Source organism: Corvus kubaryi, unplaced genomic scaffold, assembly GCF_017639235.1.
Source record: "Corvus kubaryi isolate FWS band 111438036 unplaced genomic scaffold, C.kubaryi_AGA036_p1.0 37308, whole genome shotgun sequence".
Classification (NCBI taxonomy): domain Eukaryota; kingdom Metazoa; phylum Chordata; class Aves; order Passeriformes; family Corvidae; genus Corvus; species Corvus kubaryi.
Window position 1 is genome coordinate 21513303 of NW_024581096.1, and position 26334 is coordinate 21539636.

At 43.7% G+C, this 26334-nt stretch overlaps 1 protein-coding gene across 1 annotated transcript in view; it reads right to left on the minus strand.

The window, feature by feature from the left end:
- Nucleotides 1-455: 455 nt before the first annotated feature.
- Nucleotides 456-26334, minus strand: part of SKOR2 (SKI family transcriptional corepressor 2) — a 34554-nt gene continuing 8675 nt past the window's right edge. Inside the window, exons 3-10 of the mRNA XM_042028909.1 lie at nucleotides 25614-26319; nucleotides 24695-24755; nucleotides 24301-24375; nucleotides 16980-17045; nucleotides 16496-16594; nucleotides 12255-12322; nucleotides 3500-3564; nucleotides 456-1230 (exon numbers count right to left, since the gene is read on the minus strand). Coding sequence (XP_041884843.1) covers nucleotides 3502-3564; nucleotides 12255-12322; nucleotides 16496-16594; nucleotides 16980-17045; nucleotides 24301-24375; nucleotides 24695-24755; nucleotides 25614-26319 — 1138 coding nt within the window. The 3' untranslated portion in view covers nucleotides 456-1230; nucleotides 3500-3501. The remainder of the gene's footprint in view (nucleotides 1231-3499; nucleotides 3565-12254; nucleotides 12323-16495; nucleotides 16595-16979; nucleotides 17046-24300; nucleotides 24376-24694; nucleotides 24756-25613; nucleotides 26320-26334) is intronic.

Consider the following 26334-nt stretch of genomic DNA (forward strand, 5'->3'; position numbering starts at 1 on the left):
CTGGGAATGAGGCAAATATTGAGAGAGCAACTCTGCTGGGCATGGCTAAAACCACTTTTGGATGCTGGTGGTGCTGTACTGGTGTGGGAGATCCTTTGTGTTTGGGGCTGAAACCTCTAGCAAGGACATGAATTCCCCTCAGGAAAGCCCTGATAATCAGGGTGTTGTAGGTCACCAAGGAAAGACCTGGGGGAATACAGCTGCAGTCTTCAAAATAAACTGACTTGGGCATGTCTTCCTTTATTTCTGTGGATCCACAAGGCACGTCCTGAAATTGTACTACATATACTTCTGAAGGTCTTCAAAATAACCAGAGGCAGAAATTTCTGCCATGAAACTCTTCGACAAATTATTTGTGAATTAAAATACTTCTAAAAAGGTATTCTTGGGGATAAATTTCCCAGTTGTTTTCTTCAGTGGAGTAAGCATCGCATTAAATTACAGGGAAGCTCAACTATTATCTCATACTTTTCTTTTTTTTTTTATTATAGACTTTTTATCCACATGAATGATAAAGAAACTACAACAGAGTTAAATACCTTTTTTGATAACAGTGATTATATTCTTAATTACACTCAATATTAAATTGTAAAATATTTCCAGAGGAGTACAATCGTAATTCATACAGCAGGCAAAATACCAGAGGAGGAAAGGGATGAGGGAGAGGGGTGTGAGAATCTCCAGACTGCTTTTAAAAAGCACTGTGTATGGCTAACTCTGCTCTATCCATCCATCCATCCATCCATCCGTCCGCCCGTCCATCCAAACGTGGTTCTGGCCCATCTGGTGAGACGTTCATTTCCTTCCATAAAACAATCACTATTCCAAAGCAAAAGGTGAACTGGCAGATGTTGTCAGTGTCTGTGGCATTGAAAGGACCAGCAGTTCCTTTCACAGCTTATTTGCACGATTCAAAAGCATTTTTTTCTATCAAGCTCAATAGTCCTTCTAAAAACACAAAGACTTAAACTTTGGTACCACCAAAAAAAAAAAAAAAATCAAGGACAGGCATTTTTTTTTGTTGTTTTGTGTTTACTAATAAATGGCTGCTACATTCTATTTGACATGGTTGTCCATGATACTATGAGGTCACTTGTCCTTAGGTTCAGAGGAACCTGATTTTTTTTTTATTTAGATCCCCAAACACTTCCATTTCACAGTCTATATACAAGTCAGGTTTCTGACTGGGTTATAACTTATAAGGTAACAGCTGCAAAAGCTCCTGTGCTTCTGGGAATTAAAAGAAAAAAAAAGAAAGAGAGGGAGAAAGAGAGAGAGAGGGAGAAAGAGAGAGAGAGAGAGAGAGAGAAAGTGTTACCGACATTAAGCCAAAGTTTGAGACACTCACAGAATTATGACACTTACTTACAACCCTTGAGAAAAGAACACACGTAGGTCATCTGCTCTGGGAGCATCCCCTGAGACTTTGATAGTGAATATCTGTGGGGTCATGTGGAAATATTCACAATAAAGGTGAAGTGCAAACTTAAACTGACTGCAGTGCGATTAAACACAACCAGATCTGCTGTGGGAAGGAACTCAGGGCCCAGCAAGGGCAGCTGAGGGGCTCAGGGCAAGAACTGAGGGGTTCCTCTGCCTGGCAAAGGGTCTCCAGCCCCTGGGAGCGCTGCGTGGGCAGGGATGTGCAAACACGTCTCATCCTGAGGAGACTTTTCCTGCCTGGCACGTGAAGGACCTGAAATTGCTTCTGAACAACAGAGCTGCGGTTCTCCGCCCGGCTGGTTCAGCTGAGCAGTTAAGTAACAACTAATCTTTCAAAAGCACCGGGGCTGCTTAGAGAACTCCCCGCTGTCTGCAGGGATGGCGTGCGGCTGGAAACAAAAGCGGCGTGAGGGGCACATCCATCCTTCATGCTCTCGGCAAACAGGCACGGAACGCTCGCTGCTGTGATGCCAGCACCGTCCTTGCAGGGACTGGGAGCTGATGGAAGCCCGGTGCTGGGAACAAACTGTTCCTCTCCTCCGATGCTGCCATCCTCAGGTAGATTTTTATTGTGCATCGAGCGCTGCGGACAAGGCGCTCGGGGCAGGACCTGCTGCTTCTCATCTGGGGAGGCGTGCTGTTTTATTCAGGATATTAATGCCGCGGAATTTGTTTTAAATCAGCGCCCAGATTGCTGTAGACTCGATTGGAAAACGGTGGCAGTCAGTAAGAAAGTGTGCACAAGAGGGCAAAGGAGACAAGCTCGATGCTTAGATTTATCTCCTTATCTCAGCAGGCAGAGCTCAGGGCCACAGATGCTGGTGATCTGGTTACTCTGTACTTACTCCTACTCTTTTTAAGAATCTGCTTCTTCTACAGCTCAGGCAAACCTCCATCATGTCTACTATCAAGCCCTTCTCAGATGTCCCAGACTCTCCTGAATGCCACTCTTTTGTGCATTACTGAGATCTCAGTGTATGAGTAGCTCTTCTTTTTCTAATCCCCCTACTTCTCCTCAGGGATTTTTTCAGTGAATCCACAAGCCAGATTTTGTGGCATAACACAGTAGCAAGGCTAACAGCTTTTGGCATCTGTCTCCAATCCCTAATCTCCTTGTTTTACCAGGAAAAAACCCAAGAGAATGTCATTTAAATGTTAAGACTTCAGCACCCGAAACTGGAATCTCCCAGGCCACTGGGGATGGAGGTGGTGTTTCTATTAAATGAATGCTCCTAATAAACGGTCCCAAAAAATGTAGTGTTTGGTTTAGGAAGGCTCTGGATGTGGGCAGCAGGATAATTACCTTCTGTAGGACACTGAACTAAAGAACCACAGTCAGTGGGGTTCTGTGAAACTCCCAAAATATGATGAAGTACTGCTTTTTCCTGGAGCTAAAGGAGTTCCATTAAGGGCAGAAAAGCCCCTCCCTACCTGGAGTGTGAATGGGTTTTTTTTGCACTCTGAATGCCAAGGTATTTCCCTCCTTCCACTGAAGGTACATGATCTTGATGACACTTTCCAGTATCAGGAAAAGCACATGCTCAGGCAGTTAGAGTCATGGAATGGTTTGGGTTGAAAAGAACCTTAAAGATCCTCTCACCCTACCCCTGCCATGGGCAGCGACACCTTCCACTATCCCAGATTGCTCCAAGCCTCATGCAATCTGGCCTTGGACACTGCCAGGGATCCAGGGGCAGCCACAGCTGCTCTGGGCACCCTGTGCCAGGGCCTCACCACCCTCACAGGGAAGAATTTCTTCCTGATATTTAATGCAAAGCTACTCTCTTTCAGATTCAAGCCATTGCCTTTTGTCCTGTCACTACAGGACTCATGGGTCACCTCCCAACACTACGTCCCACCCCAGTGAGGCCTTGTAAGTCGTGCCACGTGTTATTTATCAGCTTTAGATTGTAGCACAACACGTGCACAGAGAGGGCTTTGACACCAGAACCAGCAACATCAAGCAACAGAATGATCCTCTTAATCCTTGCAATGGCTGCAAATGAAAACAGGCAGCCAGGTCAGGTGGAATGAAGTCTCTTTTTCACAAGCTCACCTTTAGCTTTTGCTGAGGTGTGCACCGAGCTTTTCTTTCCTGATCAAGCTTGCTGCATAGGGAATCTGGAATGACACAGAAACAGAGACACTGCTCAAGCCAAGGTCTGGCTAATGAAACATCCAAGCTGGAAATCCCTGCAAATGAAAGGTTTTGTTTTTCTCCCTGAAAACAGGGAGCAATTGTAGGAAACAACACCTTAAGTAGAAGGGTTGTACTCTTTATGAAACTGCAAGGAGGTTGGAGCAGAAATAAAATAAAAATGGTCAGAATTAAAATAACAGATAGAATCTTAAAATTCATTGTTAAGGATGCCTCCTGATGCTTTGTTTATATAAGAGGCTGACAAAGGGTAAAGCCATCGGTGAGATCATAAAAAATCAGCTGTCTGTGACAGATCAGGCAATGCACACTGATCCCTGCACAGCCAAAATACAGCAGGTTGGGAGCGTGAGACTTCGTGTATTTATATCCCCGTAATTAGGAAGTTCATAATAGTTATCTCCAGCTTGCACCAATCTGAAGGGAAGCCACTGAAGTGGAACAAATAATTAAAGAAAAACAGAGAACATGGGCATATTAGGGAACACAGTTATATTTAGAAACAAAGTGGGATGATGTGCTCATTTGCCACTGGGAATACATTACAGGGCTGCTCTTCTTCAGTGCTGGGCCTTTAGAATGCAACAAAACTAAATTGCTCTGAGATTTCCCCATAGCTGGGAATCCAAGTGGCTACAAATTCTTTGATGATGACTTTTGGAAGGACCGCTGGAGGAATTCAGGCTGGGAGATCAAAAATTTCTGTGTCCCTACACTCCTAGGGGCTGCTGCACGCTGAGCTGACCTGCTTCTGCTGCCAGGCACTCCAAAATATGCTCACAAATAATGTCAAATACGTTACTGCAAGCTGACAATTATGTCAGCTGAAGTCAGGATCAAGGCCTTAACCTGCACAAACAGCAGAAGGAACAGATGGGCAAATGCAGAAAGTTCAAGCAACCTGCCCCACACCTAATGACACAGTGAGTTTGCATCCGTACCCACTGACCCCACACGTTCCTGTACATCCCTGCTTTGATTTTAAATGCATTATGCCCACAGAGGATGTTTATGTGTATTGTGCCCAGCATGTCTCTGGGCTGGGGTAAAGCATCATGTCTGCAAACACATTGAGAGACTTATCCATCCCTGCCTACCTTAATGAGGAAAAGAGGAGGGAAGGGTCAGTGTGAGAGGAAAGAGAGGGGCTCCTGCACCTCGAGAACTAACCCTTTCATTTCTTGGGAAAGGAGGTCAGTCTGACTGAAAGCATCAGCACCAGGAAGCAGCAGTGTCTGTGACTGAATGAAAGCAGAAGCCTTTCACAGGAGCACACTGCTTCCCCCCTACACAGCCCTAGAAAAGGGGAAATATGTGTGCACAAACCACTGATGACCAGAAAAGACCAAGATTCCAGGTCTTTTGTCTGGCTGCTCTTATAATCCCTTCCCTTGACAGAAGATAAAAGGTATCAGGAACCTTGTGGCCAGATCCCCCCCAAGAACAGAGCTGTCCCCTCCACCATGTCCCCAAACACAGCTGCCTTCAGTACACGCTGCTTGCAAAGGCTGCAAAACTCCCTCCCAAGCTGCAGCAGAGAGGGGGGGTGTAGAGAAGCTGCCTCCCTGATCACCCGTAGCCATGGTTTGGATGCAAAAAGGAGCCACAAACAAACCGCACAAAAAATCAGCACATTCCAGCTGGGACCTGTGGTGCCTCACCAGCTGATTCCTGCCTCTCTCCCACTCACGAAGACCAACTTGGGTTTGCATGGCCACAAATTATATAGGACATCTCCCAAGCTGTACTGACCTAGATAATACAACGGGGTACAATCTGTCAGAAATTAACTGTTCTTAATCCACTTCTCTGCTATATTTGGCACATTGGCGTCTTTCTAATGTGTGTTGTTTTACCTGATCTCCTGGTAATAGATGACAGTGGGAGAAGTGGGTGTTCAACAGGGAAATGACTACTTTCTCCATGAGTTAAATCACCTACAATGTCATCTTCTATTTCTGTCGTTGTCAGAGCATCTGGTAACTCCAATGCTGTGGTGGAATAGGATTTAGGGCTCTTCATGGCAAAACAGTCCCCCCTTTGTGCATCCATGGGGGCTGTCGTGATGAGGGCACTCAAAGGGGCATGGAGATGCAAAGGGTGGCCCTTTTCAAAGGGTGTAGAAAAACAACAGAAGTGCAGGCAGTTTGGTTTTAAGCAGCAAAAAACCAGTTTCTCACAACCAAATCCACATTAGTAGGAAATACAACACAGGAAGCCAAGGAAAATGCAATATGGACACTGAGTCCTTTTTCCTGCAGGCTGACTCCAGCCTGGTCCTGGTACCCATTAGGAACTGCAGCACACTCCCGTATGCATTCCTGGAGCACATCCCCTTTGCTCCACCTGGAAGGAACCCAGTTAGCAAGCCCTAAGCCTGCTCCATGACTCAAACCAAAGCACAGATAATGGATAGGACTGGGGAGTCATTTCTGAAGTTCCTCTCTGACCCCTGTTACACACACTTGGATATCAAAGAAGCTTCAGCACACCATCCTCTTTCAGAGGCTTCACCTCTGCATCCCATCTCTGGTGAGGTACACAGTAATACATCACCCTGCCTTCTGTCGCCTAGAAAAAATATTTTGCACTCAGGCAGTATCAGAGGCTGGCTCTCTGTACATCTACACCCATTTTTGATCAGAACTTCGGTAGATTTAAAGGAAAGGAAGCTTTCTGTTTAAATTTCTACAAGGCATCCTTTTCTTTAACACTTGAGTTTACTGGAGAAGGAGGCACAGCTCCATCCTATCAACCCAGGGTGCATCCACATGCATTGTCAAGACACAAGTTTTGCTCACCTGTCTTAAAAAAAAAGAAAAAAAACCGACAGTGGGGAATAAAATTCTGGTGAAAACAGCTCACTTTCCTGTACACAATGAGGGATGAGCCTTTTCAGGACACAGGACACAGCGTTCCAGAAATGTTCTTTCACCTGTTATTATGTGTGTGCCTGTAAACAGGCACTTCATCACAAGATGCCACTCAAGAAATCCGAGAGCCATTCTGCTGAACAACTGTTTGCGTTCTCACCAGGGTCAATCATCTGAGCTGCACCACTTCAGGCCGAGCACAGAAATCACAAATGGCACTGAAGCACTACCATTTCCCATTTCCTGCTTTTGAGAACAGGGACAGGCACGCAGAGACCGAGGTCTCCACACAGAAAAATGTGGATGCTTCTTGCTTGGATAATGAATACATTAGTTGTACAAAAGCACCAGCTCTCCGTAAACAATGTAAATTAAACTAGGAATTAAAAGTACTGGTGCTCTTCTGAATTACAGTGTGACCCAGAGGAACATGCTCTCATGCTGCTGAAGATTTACCAATTTTACCACATGGTAGATTTTTTTTTTCCTTCTTTAAAACATCCCTTGCCAATCCTTAAGGATCAGGGTGAAAGATGATGCAGAGATGGAAATCAGTTTTGCAGAGAGATAGTTCCTGATTTATTTTATGGCCTGACTCTGAAGAACAGAGTTGATTTAAAGGAGCACTGAAAGCAGAAAACCATAAAACACAGAAGAGTTCCAGATGAATCCAGTTCTGAGCTCTGAACATTATTATCAGCCCAAAGTGAGGCTAGTGAGGAGGAAATCTGTTCACAGGAGCATAACCTAATTAAAACACCCCAAACAACACCAAACCAACATTTTTCACCTTATCTAGAAAGACAAAGACCTGCCTGAGTATTTCACATTTCTAACACACCTCAAAAACCTATCACCTTTACCCCAATGGGAAATTAGCGGGGTTGATCATCACCTGATGATCTAAACCCCAATGGGTGATGAACACCACCTGAGCTTTTCCTGATGGGTAGGTCACCACTGAGGTCAATGCTGCCTGAGAACCCACTTGTAACTACTTTTAAGAGACCTCTGAGAGAAAATTAAGAAAAGCTCCTCAGTTTGCAGGAGGCTTAAATTTCCTGCTTGCTGTTCTACTTCCCCGTGGCCATGTCTAAGAGGGGTTCATGAAAACATTAAAGGATGAAAATCATCTTGCTGGCAATGCTGCTTCTGATCTTTTTCTCTCACCAGGCAGCTAGGAAGAAAGTTCATGGTTTTAAAATTTGTTCCGCTAACACAGTTGCTCAGAAGACAGTATCAGACAGATGCAGAGTCTCAGGCAGGAGTAAACTTGGTACTTGCTTACAGTGCTAGGCTGTCTCAGCAGATGAGTTCTGGTCTCACTGGACAGAAACCAAAAACTCTAAAGGAAGGTGAGCTCTTCTAAGGCTGTACCATGTGTGTCATGTCAGAACTCACCCCATCCTGCAGAGCACCAGTTCTTTCTCACTGGCCTTTTCCGTGCAACTCAGTAACAAAATCCACATGATCCTCAGAATCACAGAATCTTTTAGGTTGGAAAAGATCTCTAAGATCATTGAGTCCAACCATTCCCCCAGCACTGCCAAGGCCACCACTGACCCATGTCCCCAGGTGCCACGTTCACAGGACTTTTAAACCCCTCCAGGGATGGGGACTCCACCACTGCCCTGAACAGCTGACCTCAGTGCTTGACAGCGAATAAATTTTTCCCAATATCCAGTTTAAACCTCCCCTGGCACAACAGGATCCACATGCAAAATCCATATTTTATACGTGATCTCCACATACATGCCCTGTAGTCGGCCAGTTTGGGAGACAGCACTTTGCAGGAGGAGGAAGAGAAAAATGCAGTCGTCTAAGATCCATTTTTGTTGTTAAAGATGATGATTGGTTGTTTCTTAGCACTCGGCCGAGAACCTGGCACAAACAGGTTGCAAAACTTCCTGGCAGCTGCTTCAGGCACTCTGAAAACTGAAACACGGGAAGTTCCACCTGGACATCAGGAAGAAATTCCTTACTGGAACACTCTGCATGGAGAGGTTGTGGAGTCTTCCTCACTGGAGGTATTCAAAACACGCCTGGAAAACTGTTCTGAACAAAGTGCTCTGGGGGACTCCAATCAAGCAGGGAGGTTGGACTAGATGACCTCCAGTGGCCACTTCCAGCCTTACTCATTCTGTGATACTCATCAAAACTAATGGCCACACAACCTCCTGCTGCTCCAGCAACCTACTAAGCCAGGCTGTGTCCAAAGAAGAGAATAGTTCCCACCCCGTTGCCCCAGCGACCTGAGCCTTACTCCTGACTTTCAGAAATCCATAAAACACTGTTATTTGTCAGTTCCGGGGCGGGCAGAGCTCAGAATCGCTCCCCATGGATTCAGCCCCGCTTTTGGAACGCGGAGTCACCAACTCGCGGCCGCTGCAGTGGCGGCCGGCAGCCGGCAGAGGGCACCCGCGGGCCGCGCTGGGACGGATCGCTCCCAAAACGGGGAAGAATCTCCCCCCAAAAAAACGGGACAAAAGCCTCATGGCCAATGTTCACCACCGCCCGGCCACAGGGCATGAGCTTCACGTCAGGCTGCAGTGGGTGTTGGGGATAGAAAGTTTTCAAGTGCAGTCATATTTGGTTGATTTCTTTCGTGGTTAGGTTCAGCTTCTATTCCAGACGTTCCTGAAACAGCAATCAGGCTGGGTCAATTTATTTAAAGGTCTAATTACTCAGTTCAGCGTGAGCGAAACCATCGTTCTGGCAACACCTGCCTCTGGTACCTACAGTTACAGTGGATCAGGGAGTCACAGAATCGTTTAGGCTGGAAAAGCCCTCCAAGATCGTTGAGCCAACCATTCACCCAGCACTGCTCTGCCCACAGCAACCCGTGTCCCCAGCTGCCACATCCACACAGTTCTTATATCTCTCCAGGGATATTCAGGAAGGACTAATTTAAGTTGTATATCTTCAGCAGTGAGAAAACCCAGCCTGACTCCAGGCATCTATATTGTTTGTCAAATGATTTTTAAAAGCAATTAAACCAAGTTCTGTGCCTAGTTACATCAGTAAATGTTGAGTTTAGTACTACAAAGGCATACACATATGAAGGTCCAAGTAAAGCTGTGATTTTAGTATGCATTAAACACTTCTGCTTTTCTCTTTGCACTTCTATATTAACAAGATAATTACGTTAAAACCCCGTTAAAGTAATAGTGCAGCACCTCAGGTACAAAGAAAAGCCTAACCTGCCCCTGTTAAAACAACAACAGCAATTAAACAAAAATAAAAAACAAAAGAGCCACGCTTTTTGTATATTCTGCACCAAAAGCTTTAATTCATCCATGCCATAACTCAGGAAGGCCGAAGTAGTTCTATCATTACCACATTCAGTTCATTAATCTTAATTCTAGATATAAACACACAAGATATTTTCACATGAATGAATTAAAGCAACTGCAGGGATTATCACCTCAAAAGTGCTGACTCCATTTCAGTTATCAGCCAAGACATCTCTGAGGATTCCTGCACCCATCTTAAGCAAACACACTCGTTACTTGCAGCAGTCTCTCAGTTTTTCATACAAACATCTTTTCATCGTTCTCATCACAACCTGCCCCACAACTATGAGCATGAAGACTTACTGGTGATTTGACAACATTTCAATTAATAATGAGTAAACCCAGGCAGCTGTAGTGAGTGAAGAGGTCCTGAGCTGTTGGTGCAGTACATTAAATGTTGAAACTGTTCTCTGTAAGTACATTCAGACAGCTCTGTTTAATGATTAAGTGACTCTTAGTCTGTTCATAGTGATGCCATGAAGATTTTTGCCTTTTCTTTTATACCCCTGTTACACCTTTTTACAACTTCTGTATTCCTAGTGCTTTTTGCCTACATTCTTGGACTTGTTTGTCAAGCTGAGAGACTAAACATTTTAGCAGCTTCGTAGCTAGGGATCAGTGTGCCCCAAACCCCAAGGTCCTCTCCAGAGCACATTCTGTAAACTAAGATAGAACCATCCAGGGGAAGGCTCCTTGGGGAGGGGGGGGGCTCATTCAAGCTTCTCATTGGGGAATTTTTGATAGATATGCTAATTAGTAAGACCTATAGCGTTATACCAGATCTTTTGGGGGTGTGCATTTGACCTGGACATAGTGCACCTAAGGATCCTTAAAATAAATACCAAGGTAAAATCCCTTTCTCCCTTCTAACTGTGTCTGACTCTTGATTTTAAGACCAGGAAAAGGCATCAATTGCACATGTCAGTAAGTTAAAAGGGTGTGAATTACTTGATCATATCTCTTTTCCTGCCCAAGAAAATCAGGAAAACCACCACAGCTGGCTCACTGGAGGTCTGGGATATCCAATTCCAGAAACAACTTCACAACTGGACCACAAGGTGAATGGCAGAGGTGATCCATTCTCTCCCTGGGAGGCAGAGTTACCTCCAAGTTCAGCTGATGCAAGAGATAAAGGCTGGGGGTGGGCCCTGCTTAAAAGTGTTTTGCAGCAGGAAATCCAACTGGACACCTGTCTCAAGTCCAAAGCAGCAGTGCTTTGGAAGTGCTTTTCAAGATAGCATCCTAATTAGAATTTTCTGTGACAACAAAATTCACAGGTCAAGCCAAACTTCCTGCCTGGCATAGGGACACAATGGGGAGCACAGTAACACCTGGACACATTAAAGGAAAAGAGTGGAGACCAGCTGGAAAAAAATACCCAGAGATGATCTGGGTTTGAGTTTCCTCCACAAACAACCTCTTTCAAACACCCTCCATCTCTCATTGAAATCTCTGAAGTCAGCAGGAATGGGGCGCGTGGATGTTCGGCAGCTCTAAAAATAAGGCCAGTCCTAAATGCCTCTAAACATTGGAGCACAAATCCTGGCCTTCAGCTTTACTTTTATGTCCTAACCCATCAATTAGAAAGTGACAGTACCAGGAGGCTGGGCAATGCCTTCTCTGCACCAGGGCCCCGTGACAAGCAGAGAGGAAAATTTAGATGGTGGAACAGGGGGCTGATTCAGGGAAGTGGGGATGTTTGGCAAACTTGCCTCAAAAAAATAAAACCAACCCTGTTGAGCAATGTCAGACTGATCACCGAGGAATCCCCAGCAAAGCAAGCATTAGCTGACAGCCTCACCACACCCTGCTCTTGAAACCACACTGAGCACTATGTGAGTATGGAACAGCTTCCAATGATCCAGCCTCTTTGCTTGCGCCAGATTAAGAACGTCAGTTTTTCAAAACAACACAGCTGAATGTGATGATCTAGAGCTGCACTAACACACAGGCAAAATCCCTCTTGGTTTTAAAATAACAAGCAGGAGACCCAACAGTAGCGTGTGCCTGCACTGAACCGTGTTTTGGCAACTTGATCCTTTACTGCTGAGTTAAGCACTTCTTCTGAAATGAGAAAAAGGCACATCCTAAGGTTTGTTTGCTGGTGAGAAGCTGGGATTGAGCAGATTCCCTACCGAGGGCGGAAATACACCTCTTGGCAACTCACACGAGGCAGAAACATTTAACTGCTTAAGGTTTACTGATTCACTCCTCCCCGCTCCTCTCTGCAGAAGCACCTCTCTGTGTTGAGTCAACACGTTTTGTTTAGTTGAAACGTGAAGACCCATCTGGTTACGGTATGAAAGTAGATCTCCAGGTAATTAGGCTCTAAACCAGCTGAGAACTGCATGTTTACCTCTATGTATAAGGCAATAGGAGCTTGGTAATTGTGCCTTTGCATGGGTCATGAAGGAAAAGCTTGAGGTGTGCGCTTAAAAAACACAAAGCAGCACCTTAAAACATTTCTAGCAGAGAAAGTAAACTTACGATTTGTAGCTGCTGCACCATTTCTTCTCTGTACGCCAGTTCCCGCTTCATCTGATCTTGAAAATTATCTGTATGAGAGGGACAAAAATGTAGGTGCAATAATTAAAACAGAGACCTCTCAGCAGAATTTACATAAATCAAACTAAATCAAACCCAATCACCACTGACAAACCAAAAAGCATTACAAAAGTCCTTCACTCAAAACATATGCCTAACAAATACTTATATAATAAGAAACACCACTGACAACAGAAAAATTGTGGGAAAATTAGATTTCGCTACTTCCCCCATCAGAAAATGTAGGATGCTAAGTTTGTGTTGCTAGCACTTATTCCCAGGTATTTCCCTCACGGGCGAGGCTCTGCAGTCATTAGTCAAACTTCTGCAAGCCCTGAAGAGAACAGCAAAAACTGCTCTTCTTTGCTTTGGCATAAATCTGTTGACATCAACAGGAATGTCCAGCATGTGAGAGGAGAAAGCGTTCAAGGATGCAGGGTTTGATTTGAAGTTTGTAGCATTGTGCTGACAGCTTTGAACAGAACTAAAGCTCCAGAAAGAGTGACGTGGAATTTGGAAGGCAAAAAGTTTTTGAAAGAGAGATCCTGGGCAGCTGGGTTATAGCACAGGCCAGCCTTCCTGCTCCGGTAGATCCTCCTTTCCTGATTCTCCTCCTAAATAACCATTTCAGACAAAACTTCATTCAGTAGGAGATTAACTGATGCTCTGTGCTCCATAGCACCGCTGTTGGAGGGTGGGAAAAAGAGAAATATAAACCAAACTATTTACAAGAACCAAATAACTTGGAGAGCTGCCTGATGGAGATCTGGGTGTTAAATGGAAGAGGAAAGAAAATGCATTCCAACCACTAAAATTTTGATTTGAGTAACAAGCCTGTCCTAGAAAAAAGTACAAGGGGGCAGAGCTCTTCACACAAGAACGTTGTCCTCTCTGAATGATGAGCTAAAGTTGTTGTTTAAAAGGAAAGGAGGCTGGAAAAGAGCAATGAAACAAAAGAAAGAGTGAGAAATTTTGGTAGGCTGAAGCCATCATGAGTCCAGCACAATCACATTGAAAAGGACATGGTGACATTATCTCAATGAAGTTCCTCAGATTTCAACTAAATTCCCATAGAACTTTTAAGCCTATTCCCTCTATTCCAACTTCATCAGAAAAAATAAGCCAACAAAATAAAACAGATTTACAATTCCTCTTTTCCTAGCCCCCCCCCCAAAAACCATGCAGTATGAAAAGGTAACTGCCTCCTGTCCTGGTCACTAAAAGCTGATAGTCTCAACCAAGGTCCTCCAGCTTCACTCTGAGTAGGCTTCAAAGAGAAATTTTCCTTTTTTCCTCAACACTTTCCTCCCAGCTGCCTCTTCATGAGCTCATCACCTCTCCAAAAAAACAGCTCAGGGATCTTGCTCAGTCCTGCACAGCAAATGTCCAAGCTCACGGTGGAAATGGGGTGTTAATGGTAGGGACAGCGTTTTTTTCTGGCGGCATTTATCCGAGTCCAAACGCTCCCAGACAAAGCCATAAGCAGTACCCAGGAGAAAAGATATGAATATTTAAATAGCTTTCTTAACACAAAATTAAATACTTCAAGTACCCAGACTGTGTCTCCGCCATTTTATTGCCACGTTGTTTAAAATGCAGACAGACAAAACACGGAGCACCCGACACCGAGGGTACAAACCAGAGCAGGGCTCCAGGAGAACACCCTGTTACCAGGCAGAGGTGCTTGTATTTCTATCAGGACAGCAAATACTTTCACTTTCTTCATGTGATCTGATCTTTTTTTAAAATTTTATTCAAGTGATCTCTGCATTGAGAGATCTTAAAGGCAAAGGAAAATTTCACCTGCAGCTTTCAAGCACAACAGCAACGTGAAAAATCCAGCAGAGACAAGACCTTGCTGTTTTATAAATTATCACAGTCCGTCTTCTAAGCAGGTACAAGAAGCCACAGAGAAGAGTGCAGCATAGCACTGCTAAGAGAGCTTGCAAGTAAGCTCAGTTTTCATTTAATAGTGATTTAAATGAGAAGAGAACTCTGAAACCAAACACCATTTACTGCACAGCCCTGCTGTGAGAGGTGGCTTGATGCTATGAAGGTATAACACTCCAAAAGTGCTCAGTTCCAAGTAGAAGATCCAAAAAAGATGGCTTTGGAGTAAACTTCATGTAACCTGACAGAAGCATTTTCTAGAGAGAAAGACAGCTGAAACAGGGATGAGTTTTCCCCTATTTCAAAAACACTAAGAAGACTTAAAAGCCAAAGTCTTCCCATTTATCCTCACAGTGCAAAGGACGGGGGAACCATCAGAGAATTACCCTGGCAGTGTGTTTTTGTCCTCGGCAGGTTTAGGGCTGGCACAGAGATCCTGTCTGCATGGCTGATGCCACAGGGAGCCTGACTGGGATACAAACCCTGCTGCCTGCCTGCTCATCAGTCCCTCCTGCAGCCTCAGGTCTTTCCAAGACACAATGAATCCAGGAATACAATTTAAACTTTACCTCAACTTTCCTTTAGCTGGATCTCCAAAGACTTCTCTCTCTGGCTCCTCCCTACCCAAAACACCAGAGGCAGTTTTTACCTGGGGAAACCTGGCAAAAGAGTTTCTAATACCTGACCTAAAATTACAGCCCTGTCCAGCAGCAAGAGCCTGTAACAGCCCCCCTCTCTTGTGCTAGAACACGTACTGCACTAGAGGACAAAACACTCTTAACATGGATTTACACTAATTTGCTTTACAAAGACCCTTTTCTTCTTATTTTATTACGTGTGGAGGAGGGGTGGGTTTTTTTGGTAAATCTAAATCTGTAAATAGGCTTTACGGTCACTTGTAGATATTGTTTATAGCACATTATCTGTTTTCTATTTTAATCCTGAACAAAATTGACCACTACTTTGTGGTACATTGAAACCACATATTTTTCAAGCCGGCATACAGCAGTCACCACTTCCTTGGTCGGCCGTACTTGTTCTTTTCTTTTATTTGAATTGTATTTCATGTGGTTTAATTGCAGTGTTTATTTACCTGGCAAAGACAGAGCATTAATTTTACTGTAGAAGAACAAAAGGATAAATAAGAGACTTGAATGGCAGAAGTCCAAGATGCCAATTCGCCAATACCACACAGGAGTGTTTTGATCTCCACAAATTATTTGAAAATTACCTCACTCCCAAACCCAAGTAATGACTGGATTTATTCTGAAGGATGAGGTTATGCTCCTTTCATTAATATCTGTATCATGTCAAGCGACTCTTCTTTATTTATGGAGCTGTATACATTTTTCAATATTTGGGCTAAAGATGGAGTCATTCCCAGAGTCCTCGCACTTCCTTGCTTCCCTGAACTTAACTGGTGCTACAGAAAGGGGACAAGCATATTTTCTTGGAACAATACAAAAATTCTGTCTGTGTTCCCACCTTTTCCACTGGGATCATCCTGATCTAAGTGGGATTTCTCCTGGAAGAATTTTTCTGCCGTTGCTCCAGTGTCATTCAAAAGGTGCAAACCAAGGGGTGTTTTTCCATACCCCTGTACAGTCAGCCCAACCTTCTGGAAGGTTCACAAAAACCCTGCTAAGTGCCCATTTCATTTTATCTGAGATGTGCCCTGCACATTCCACGACTCCTGGACAGCAGCACCCAGCTCATCAGCTGTGGTGAAAGGGCCATCACAAGGGGAAAAATCCAAACAGGTATTTCTAGTCCTTGAAAAGGCCAGATCATTTTTCCAGCATCAGCTAGAACCTCCTGAAAATGAGGACTAAGGACCTCCTGAAAATGAGGATTAAGTATCTCAATTTCAAAAGCTCCCGAGGTGTTGGCTAAGACCACCAACCTCACCATAGCCCATGAGGCCCCAGAAGTGTTTCTGTCTGCTCGCTGCATTCAATGCTACCAAACCCAGTAGAATGTACTCCGAAACAATCATCCAGCTTTGTATTTTCCCTACAAAAGCCCTGCTTCGACAGCTGCAAAGCCACAACAGAAGTGTCAACATAGAATCATGGAGTGGTTTAGGTTGGCAGTGACCTTAAAAATCACCTCGTTCCAGCCCCAGGGACACCTCCCACTATTCCAGCTTGCTCCAAGCCCTGTCCAACGTGGCCTCAGCAGAACTAAGCCCAAGATCATTGGCAGCACAACTGAGAACCCCTCTCATTTTATCAGCCTGACAACAACCAACCACATGCACACACAACACCAAACCCCCAGATTTTTTGTCTTACTGAAGACTGGGAAAGATGCGTTTCCTTTCAACACCTGGAATTCCTGTTCCAGCCTCCTCCGTAGGTCAATCTGCTCAAACAAAACCTTCTGGAGTTCCTCTAACAAAGAGCAAAAGTGGTTTTGATAATCTGTATAAATAATTCTTGAAAGAACAGTTGCAGAGCAATTCATTACTCTAGACAAAATATTTTAGCGCTTACTAAAAAAAAAAAGTGTTGCATAGACCTACCATAGATTTTGTGCAGAAAGCCATGAATATAAATCAATGTAATATATTATTTTAAAGTATTATATTACAGTGTCATGTATTGATTGATATATATGCATTAATCTCAATTATATCCACCCAAAGGTCCATATATTATTCATATGTTACTTGACAAGCTTAAAATATGGTGCAGAACAAAAGTGCCCCCTATTATCCTCATATTCTATTAAAACAAAGAGCAGTTTTATAATGTAAGAGGCCCTTATTTATTTTACCTTTCCCCATATTTTCCACATCCTTCTTCAGAGAATGAGGTGAATTGGTTTCTTGTGTGTGTTCTCCTTAAAAAAGAGAAAGAAAAGAAGTCATTGATTTACTGATAGTGCTTTTTGTCAGTGTTGCCCTTACTACACATCTGCTTCAGAGAATCTGCAGAGGAAAAAAAGGGGGGGAAAAATAAAAAAAGAGTAAGATTGAGCTTTATCTACAAATTCTGGGTGTGTAGCACAAATATTTGCAAATTCATATTTTCTTCTAGCTCAGTGAAGTATCTGCTTACAGCACAGCCTCTTGCAGACAATAGCTGATATCTCCTCAATACTCTTCTTGGTGAGCTGATTCCTCCTTTCCCTCTAACCCCTCTTGAAGATGCTCTTATGAGAGAACAACTCTGAGCAGGCAGAGAAAGGGGAAGATCATTCTCTACAGTCTCATCTCTTCTCCTCTCAACGGGAAGCCCGTGCTCTCCATCTGGGCAGGACCCTGCTCCAAAATCCACAGGAAAAATGTCTTTTTGCCTTCATCAGCTCTTCAGCTTTATCATCTTCCAGAGCTCCATGGTATGGGTGTGTTGCAACTGGATATAATTTATATCCAGCTGAGATAAAATTGACATTAGTGGTATTTGCATCTAAAGGATACAGCTCCGGGGTCAGCCAATTGAGGGGCTCCTGTCTTAGGTTGCTCACATCAACTTTTAATCATATTGTAGTACAGAATTTTCTATGTAACAGAGTTTGGCTATTTCCAGATACATGCATGCTACTTCCTTCAACCTTTTTTGTTTACAAATTAAATTAAATTTAAAAAAATCACAAGTTGTGAAATTCACCTGAATGACAGTTTGACTTAAAAACTGAACCTTCTGACGAAAGGTGTTACTTTCACTATTCTCTGCAAGTGCAAAAATTTTCCTGACTTCTGTGAATTGTTTCTATAAAAAGCTATGAAAAACTTTTAAAAAAATAATAAGATACCACTTTAGCTGAAATTGATGTGAGATTTTCTGTTATTTACAGCTGAAGTAGAAATGGACTCAATAATTAAGAAAATATTTGGTAAATAACCAATTATTGAACTAATTGGATTAATTCTTGTTTTAGTCCAGCCAGTAAATACACATCATTAACTCTACTGATAAGTAATCACAAGAGACAGGGATAGAAATCTATTCATGTGTTTATGTAGTTGGAAGAGAGAATCACAGAGAAAATATCTTGGGTTTTGATGTTTCATTTGGTTTTTCTTTTTTTTTAAATAAAAATCCATAGCACTGAATGCGTCATCACACAACAGACAGCACTTACTTTAAAAATTATTGTGTCATCACAATAGGCTAATTTTAAAGTTGAATTGGAAAGTCTTGTAATAGATGCAGTCAGAAATCTTTTTGCAAAACATTTGTTTCTGTTTTTAAAAATCGATGCAATCCTATATACCATAAACCTTGAAGTTATAGCACATGAAGCCTATCCAATAGCTCTGCATTTTAGCATCTCCTCTCTCTCTTCATTCCTTAAAAAACAAAAGCCAAAAAGCAACCACTCATTCAGGCGCATACATTTACACAACTATTATCTGGTGCCAGCAATTCCATTTTTAAAACTTATTTATGTAACATGGTGATTTAGAAAAAAAATTCATTTTTGTGGGATATTTGGTAAAAACAAAGTATTTTCTGCAGGTAAGTTGTCTCACCACAGTAGAAGATATAGTGAGCTTAAAAATGATTCACCCTTTCGGCAGTGGTTTGAGGAGTTTCCACAATGAAAAATGGGTTTGTTGTTTTGGGTTTTTTTAGCTAGCATAATTATTTTTTAAACTGGATGGCTAATAAAACAAAATATTTTGTTAGATAAATTGGGCTACACTAAATCTAAAGGGAGGAATTTAAATTTAGGAAGGGTGAATTTGTTGAATTACAAATTCTAGCACATTCCCAATCCAGTTCTTCCATTGAGGTGTCCTTTTCTGTGTGTTTTATCTGGAATTTTGAGGGATAATAGGCTCACACACAGAAGGTAACTGGATTTTTCAAGGAGGAGAAAGGGAAAGAGAAAGAGACTAGAGTATGGTGATGATACAGCTCTTTCCCACTTGCTCAGTTGAGGTCCCAGGGTCGTATGGCTTGAGGTTGCTGACTTGCTGGGACAGAAAGAACTGCATCAAAATGAAAATAAGGGGATGTAGCATGAAGAATAACTTCCCCAGCATCTGCAGCCTCCCTACTAAGCTACTGAAAAGGCTTGTTAGGAAATCCTCCATGCTTGCACCTGAAATAAGTAAAGAATGGGGCTGGAAAAATGGAGGCATTTAAAGGCAAAACCCAGGATATACGGTTTTAAAGAATAATTGCATTTCTAAACTGCTTTTTGATGTCAAAAAAAAAAATAGTATCAACATTATTATTATTATTGTTAACAGCAGTAATAATCAGATGGGTTTCACCTTTTCTGTCCCCCTGAAAATGATAATCAGGAGCCTGCTCTTCTCCGTTTTTCCATACTTCCCAGAGGCCTCATCACGCACTGTGTACTGTTCTACCTTAATTGAAAGGGAGGAGGTATTGAGTATTTAACCAGCTTCCCTTCTCTTAAATGTTAATTAAAAGCTAAATAGGTGTTTAAAAACAAACAAACAGAAAGCCCAAAGAATTTTAATCAGTTTATGAAAAAATCACTTCCCCTCCTAATAGCTCTACCATAACTCTCCTGGGCCTTGTCTGCACACAAACTTGCAGCATTTAGAGCAGCAGGACTGAAAGCTGTGCCACCCCCCTGTATGGACATGGAGATTTCCTTTAGGAAAGGCTATTCTAGTTTGTTCAGAAAAATCAAACTGTGCCTCACCCATCTCTTGGATAGGGCAAAAGAGGGTGAAATATTTGCAGGCCACTTAAACTGCCTCAGTGAAAGCTTTGGGCGCCTCTGTTCTTCCCGATGAGCTCAGGTGCACAGACGCTTTTTCTGGAATAAAGGTGCAAATGGCTTTCTTAACCTGGAGGGTCAACACCCACCCATGGAGGACACCCCAGAATTACTCAAAAATTGGCACAGTGGAAAACAGAGGTCCCAGGGTGGGACATTGGCACAACCTCAGCTCTTGCAATGCCACCATTTTATCAGCTCTGCGTCCACCGGAGCGCTTAAGATTTCAATTTTTAACATTTGAATTTTTAATATTTCTGAACTTACCCTCCTCAAAAGAAATGCATTTTGCCTTCACTGCAAAAAAAAAAAAAAAAAAAAACCACAAGCCAGATGCATACCCCTTCATGTTGTGCCACCTCCTGCAATCCTTCCCCAGGAAGGTCTCAGAGCGCTCTCTGAAAAGCAACTAAAAAATTCCATGCTGTCCCAGACAACTCAGCTACCACGATGTGCTGATTTGTCCAGCACAGAGCATGGATGGTCTGGGAATATAATTCCATTCTCCTGGCTCTACACCCTGCACCAGGTCCCCAAGTCGTGCCCTCCACAACTCTGACTACACCTGCAGTTTCAGATCACATCATGGAGAACCATCTCCTCTTTCTCTGTCTCCACTTCATGCCCGTTATTCCTGGATGACAACTGTGCTTTGCAGAGCACACCACATCTGCCAAAAGCTCTGCACCTCACCCCTGACACGGCGCTCCTGGTCCATCACCACTTAAACACCCACCGGTATCTTCAGCTGGAGAGAGCGCTGTCTGCAGACACAAAGACCACAGCAAAAAGTTGCTGGTATCTTCTGGATATAACTATACATAGATATATACATTTATATCCATTTAAAAAAATAGAGGCAGATGTGAACCAGCAGACTTTCAGTGCTCCAGAGGCACCCTCTGCATCTGAAATTAATGACTCGCTCTAAGACACGCAGAGTTCTTGCGTATGTCCCGAAGAAATTCTAAACTTACTGAAAATATTCATGCATCCTGCATATTCATGCCACTTTTTGGGGGGAATAATCAATAGGATAGTCAGGACTTGGCAAAATATGCCTACTTTAGGAAACTCAATAAGCATCTTTTAATTGTTTTCCTGTAAAGGGGCTGATAAATGTCTTAAAAAATCAGGAGTTTCAAATGGCAATTTGCCCCCCAAAAGTGATTTAAATTTAAAACAAACTAGTTCTTTTTTATGCCCAGATAAATCCTCATTTGTAACATCCATTTAAAGTTTAAAACATGACCATCTGATTAAAAAACATCTGCATTGAAGTACTAACACATAGAGGGGAAAAAGAGTTTCAGGATTTCAAACTAAACACTCAAAAACCTAAGCGTGACCAAACGAAAAATACAAAATATTTTTTAAATATAAGAAATCAGTTGGCTTTTGGTCTGATCCTTATTCATATATCTGAGAACTATTTCATAATTTTATTTTAGAAGCACAAGAGCTAGAAAATTTCTAATTCTTGGTTTGGTTTAAATGGAGGGTAATATGCTTGCCAGATTCCAGAAGATGAGGCTTTAAAAGATGAGCGAAACACACCTAATATTAAGAAAATTGCAAAATATAAAGAAATTCAATGACAGTCCACCCTCTTTTAATAATTAAAAGAGAGTTCCTGGGCTCCTCAATAATAACAGATGAGAAATCAGAGAAATAAGGATGCAGTCCTACAGTCCATCTGCAGATTTGTCTGTCGTGAAGATCTGCAGATTTATACACAATTTATCTATTAATATGCAGTGCTGGATCCCACATCTGAAACTTCACCTTGTCAACTTCTAAATTCTTTGGGGTTTTTTTTGCAAACACCCTTCCATAATAAAATTTAAAGTCATTTAACTTCTGTACCCAGAGCTTTCCATTTATCCCAGTTAAGACTACACAAATGTCCAGTCTACTATAGAGTAAAAGCCGGGCTATTTTCAACCCTCTATGAAGTATTTTAAATCTCCAGCAATTGCAGTATTTGCAGAGTTGCCCTGAAAATATATTTAAGACTAAATAAAGGAAACCTGGCTCACCGTTTCCAGCTTGAATTTTCCTGAAACTGCCTGAAAATGCATCTTTTACAGACCAAGAAAAAAAATCAGGGGAATTGCAGCAAGATTGGAGAAGTTGACTTCAAGGTGTTAATAACACCCAGTTTTAGGGCTCCCTTTTCTCATGAAAATGGATTAATAATTAGATGGGCTGAGGAACAGCCTACAGAACTCCACTCCTCTTTAAGAAACAGGCAGCCTTGCAATGTTCTCCTACCCTTCAACTCCTGCCAATGAAGGAGGGTCGGGATGGCAAACCCGAGGAAAATAGACCAGTTACATAAGTTAGTCACAGTTACCTCTCAAAACTGCCGTGGGATTTTGAATAATTTCAAGCTCTTTCCAAGCACTGCCTGACAGGGACAAAGGGGGATTTTCACTGGCAGTTTTCTGGCCATGCAGGACAAACGGCTGTGCGATCCTCGAGCCCGTATCTTTTTCAGCCTTGGAAGGAACTCTTGTTGTGAATCTGCGAGTTCACTGACACACTGAGACCGGGAAGCCAACACTTGCACTTAGAAACAACCATCCCTGGCACAGAAAACTGCTTTTGCTTTAAGACCCTCTTTAGTAGGTTTAATAAATAAATACAAGTCCATCTCACATCAAGAGGAATTCCCAGGACCATATCATCTTACTTAACCTTATTAGGAAGGCAGAGCTTTAAGCAACTCACAAATGTATTAAGCATTTTTAAAAAAACTGGACAGTCAGGATATTCTGCAAAATGGTTTGACAACCAAGCAGAAAAGCAGTGAGAATAAAATCCACTAACTCTGTGGAAGACTAAGAAGGCCCAATCCTACATAGGTGGACTGATATGATTTCGTCAGAAGATAAGGCTGCTTGTGCTTGGAGAGTGCACAGAAATCATCCTCAGAACAAACACTTTGCCCCTAAACATTTTGCATTTCTTTACAGCCAGTTTATCCCAGATCCAGTCCCAAGACCTTCAAACACCCAGGCGCTCCTCTCATTTTACTCAATATATTTAAGATTATGAACAGAGGCAAAACATGCAGGGCAGTAAAAAACCCCTGAAATTTACATTTAAATTTACCATGAAGAACGTATAGCTACTGTGGACTTACAGTGTCAGTGGATAGAAAACATTTTGAGTTTTAGAGAGGGAGAGGATGCTGCAATATCTAAATAAAAAGCAAATTATAGCCATAATTTACTGTTTAAAATGAGCAGGGATATAATAATTTTATAAAAGGAAAAAAAAATCCAACTTTTTTCCCCAAAATTAATTAGCCACAGAGCAGGACACTGACTATGCACAGTGTACTGTATTCCGAAAAATTCTCAGGTTCTTAAGGTTGACTTCTGCTGGTATCACTGCTGTGCTCTCAGTGGTAATTATTTGAAAGTGTAGAAGATAATGAGGTGTTATCCATTGGTCCACAACCTCGATCCCTCAACCACAAAATTTACAAAAACCTAAACCACTGATAGGTTTCTTCATCGTATACCATTGCTAGAGCAGGTCTTGTTATTAAATGTTTCTAAAAAAAATACTCCCTGAAATGGGATAATTTTGCAAATGTTTGCGATCTTGTATTGTTCTCTGCTATTATATAAGATTTCTGCAAGATCCCATTTCTTCATTTCCACTCCGTGTACAACTCTCTCTCTCCCGCTTGCTCTCTCTGTCTCATTTGACAGGCAAATTTGCAGACATTGCCTGAGGATAACAACCTCGTTTGACAGTCAATTAACCGTGAATAGTCAAAGCCAAGGCAGTTTGCATTACATAAATGGAAAATTAGATTCCTTTTTCCCAAGAAACAAAAACCTCTCCTTAAGACACTGCAATAGACAACTTAGTATCAAAACTTCTAATCACGTCTTTCCCAAACCCCTTGGAGACATTTAGCAATCAGTAAAAGGTGGTTTCATTTAATTTGTATAATGTAATTTTTGTAAATGTATTATACATTTTGTGTAGAGATCATTATCATGGAGATAATATAAATGTTGGCATAGATGTCATAAAACACCTTTAATGTCTTTCTGACAGATATTAAAAGCAATAAGCTGTGATCCTTTTTAATGGAAGGTTTCAAAGAGAACATTTCAATTATTGTCATTTTATGCTTTTCCAGCCTGTTTCATTGTGTAACCTGAAACATTTCAGAAATTTCTGCTGAAATATGCCCAGCAATTAATAATCTTATTCCTATTAATGTCACTGCTTTCCACCTATTTGCATTTCTCTCAGTTATATTTTCTTGGAATTGTTTTTATCTTTACCCTTGTACTAAATATTCAGACATTTGATTATGAATTGAAGCCTCTGTCTCTTTTTCCTCTACTTCTTCTGAGCCTACCTGCTATATCTCTCCAGAAGTCTCCTCCTGAAGGCTCTGAATCTGTGATGAAAAAATTATGCTCCTTGTTCTTATCTGAAATCCAAACAAAACGCAGCGCTTAAAACGCTTTTGCCACCAAGAAACCTCAAACCAAAATCAGTATCAGAATCCGAGGGAAAAAAAGTAAATATATATCTGTACACTCACCAGGCACAGAGAAGCGTTCTGGATGCGAATGAATATAATGCTAAATTACCACCATAGAGAGACTATTAGAATGTTTAATGGATTTTTTTAATTGAAATCACGGAAGTGATTTATTTTTGTTTAAGCCAAGCCATAGAGAACAAACCCACTCAGCTCACAGAACTCCCACCTCGAGGTGAGCGGGCAGATCCGCATCTGTACTCACCTGAGAAGGTGTCCTCCTTCGTAGGCAAGATGACCTGATTACCCTCCTTGCTCTTCTGATTCTAGAAAAACAGAAAATGGTGAAAACCACAAGATCGGTGTGGAAATTGACAAGGAGCAGTTGAGCAGTGGTTTATCAGGAGCGAGCACAAAGAGCGCCCAGGGAAACAACACAGTAAATCCCACTGTGGGCACCTTCCACAGCCACTCTGTGGAGCAATCCCACCGTGGCCTCTTCCAAAGCCACCTTTATGGAGGGAGCACACATCCTCCTGGAAACTTGCAGGCAACATGCAGGGTTGGGTTAGGGCACCCATCCCAAAATAGGGGCTGGATTACTTTCTCCCATGAGTTAATCTGGGTTGAGGGGGTCAGGACATGGGAGCAATACCCACAAACATTGCCAGCACCCTGCTGGGAAAGGCACCCACCAAATAAATCTGTCATTTTTGTTAGCTTCCGGGGCTGGCCTGTGGATGCTGCATCCAGGCCTGGCATGCTTGGCATGTTGTGCAGCAGTGCCACCATGGAAGCAGCTTCTCATGGGAATGGGTGTCCCTGGGATGCTTGCCCAGTTGGGCAAAGGGGTTTGGGCCGCCCTGGTTTTGGGAGTGAGGTGAGCAGGAGGGGCTTGACCAGGAGGCCATGGTGAGCCAGGTCTGACTACAGCCCACCAAGGCCAGCTTGGCCTGAGAAGTCGTTGGGGACTTGGTACCTGACATGATGGTGGGGGGGTACCCAGTCCCTGACCCAGTGGTGGGGGATTCACAGTGCCCGACATGGAGTCAGGGGCTACAGAGTGCCTGACATGGTGGTGGGGGATTACAGCCGTCCACGTCCCCAGTCAGGGGACCCCTCCCGCCCCGGGGTGGGGGTGTCAGTAGCCACAGAGAGGGGAAGGGGCCTGCCGGGGCATTTACATCCTTGTAGAGGGGCTGCTCCTCGGGCGCCGGGTGATGAGCCGGGCTGCTGCCGCCGCTGCCCGCCCGCGGGGCCCCGGCAGGCGGCTGCGGCGGGGCTTGACCATCCCCCGGCTTCTCCTCGACGGGCGGACGGGGGAAGGGGCCGGCGGCGGGGCGCTCCCGGCCGCCCTTCTCCGGCAGCCCCCGGGCGTGTGGGAAGCGGCCGCCGACCGCCAAGGCGTCTCCGCCGCGGGGCTCTTCCTCGCCCTCCTCCTCCTCATCCTCTTCCTCCTCCTCGGGGGGCTTGTGCCCCTCGACGTCCACCTCGGGCTCGTCTTCCTCCTCCTCGTCCTCCTCCTCCTCGCTGCTCTCTTCGCTGGCGAAGCTGCAGCTGGTGCCTCCGGGGGAGAGGAGGCGGTGCGTGGCGTGCGGAGGATGCGGGTGCCTCTCGCATCCCGCATCCTCGGGGGGCGGCGGCGGCGGCGGCGGCAGCAGCAGCTGCAGGGGCGAGGCGGAGCGCGGGGGGCCGCCGCCGCCGTGCAGCTTGGCCAGGCTCTCCGAGTCCTCCTTGCCGCCCACCGGGCGGAAGGCGCTGGAGTGGTGGTAGCCACCGCCCGCCTTGCGCCCGCCCGCCGCCTCCAGCAGGTGCGGATGGTGCGGGGGGACCCGCCCGCCCCCGCCGCCGCTGCCCCCGTCGGAAGCCGCGGGCGAGGCGGGCTCGGCGCTGCCACCGGGGGGC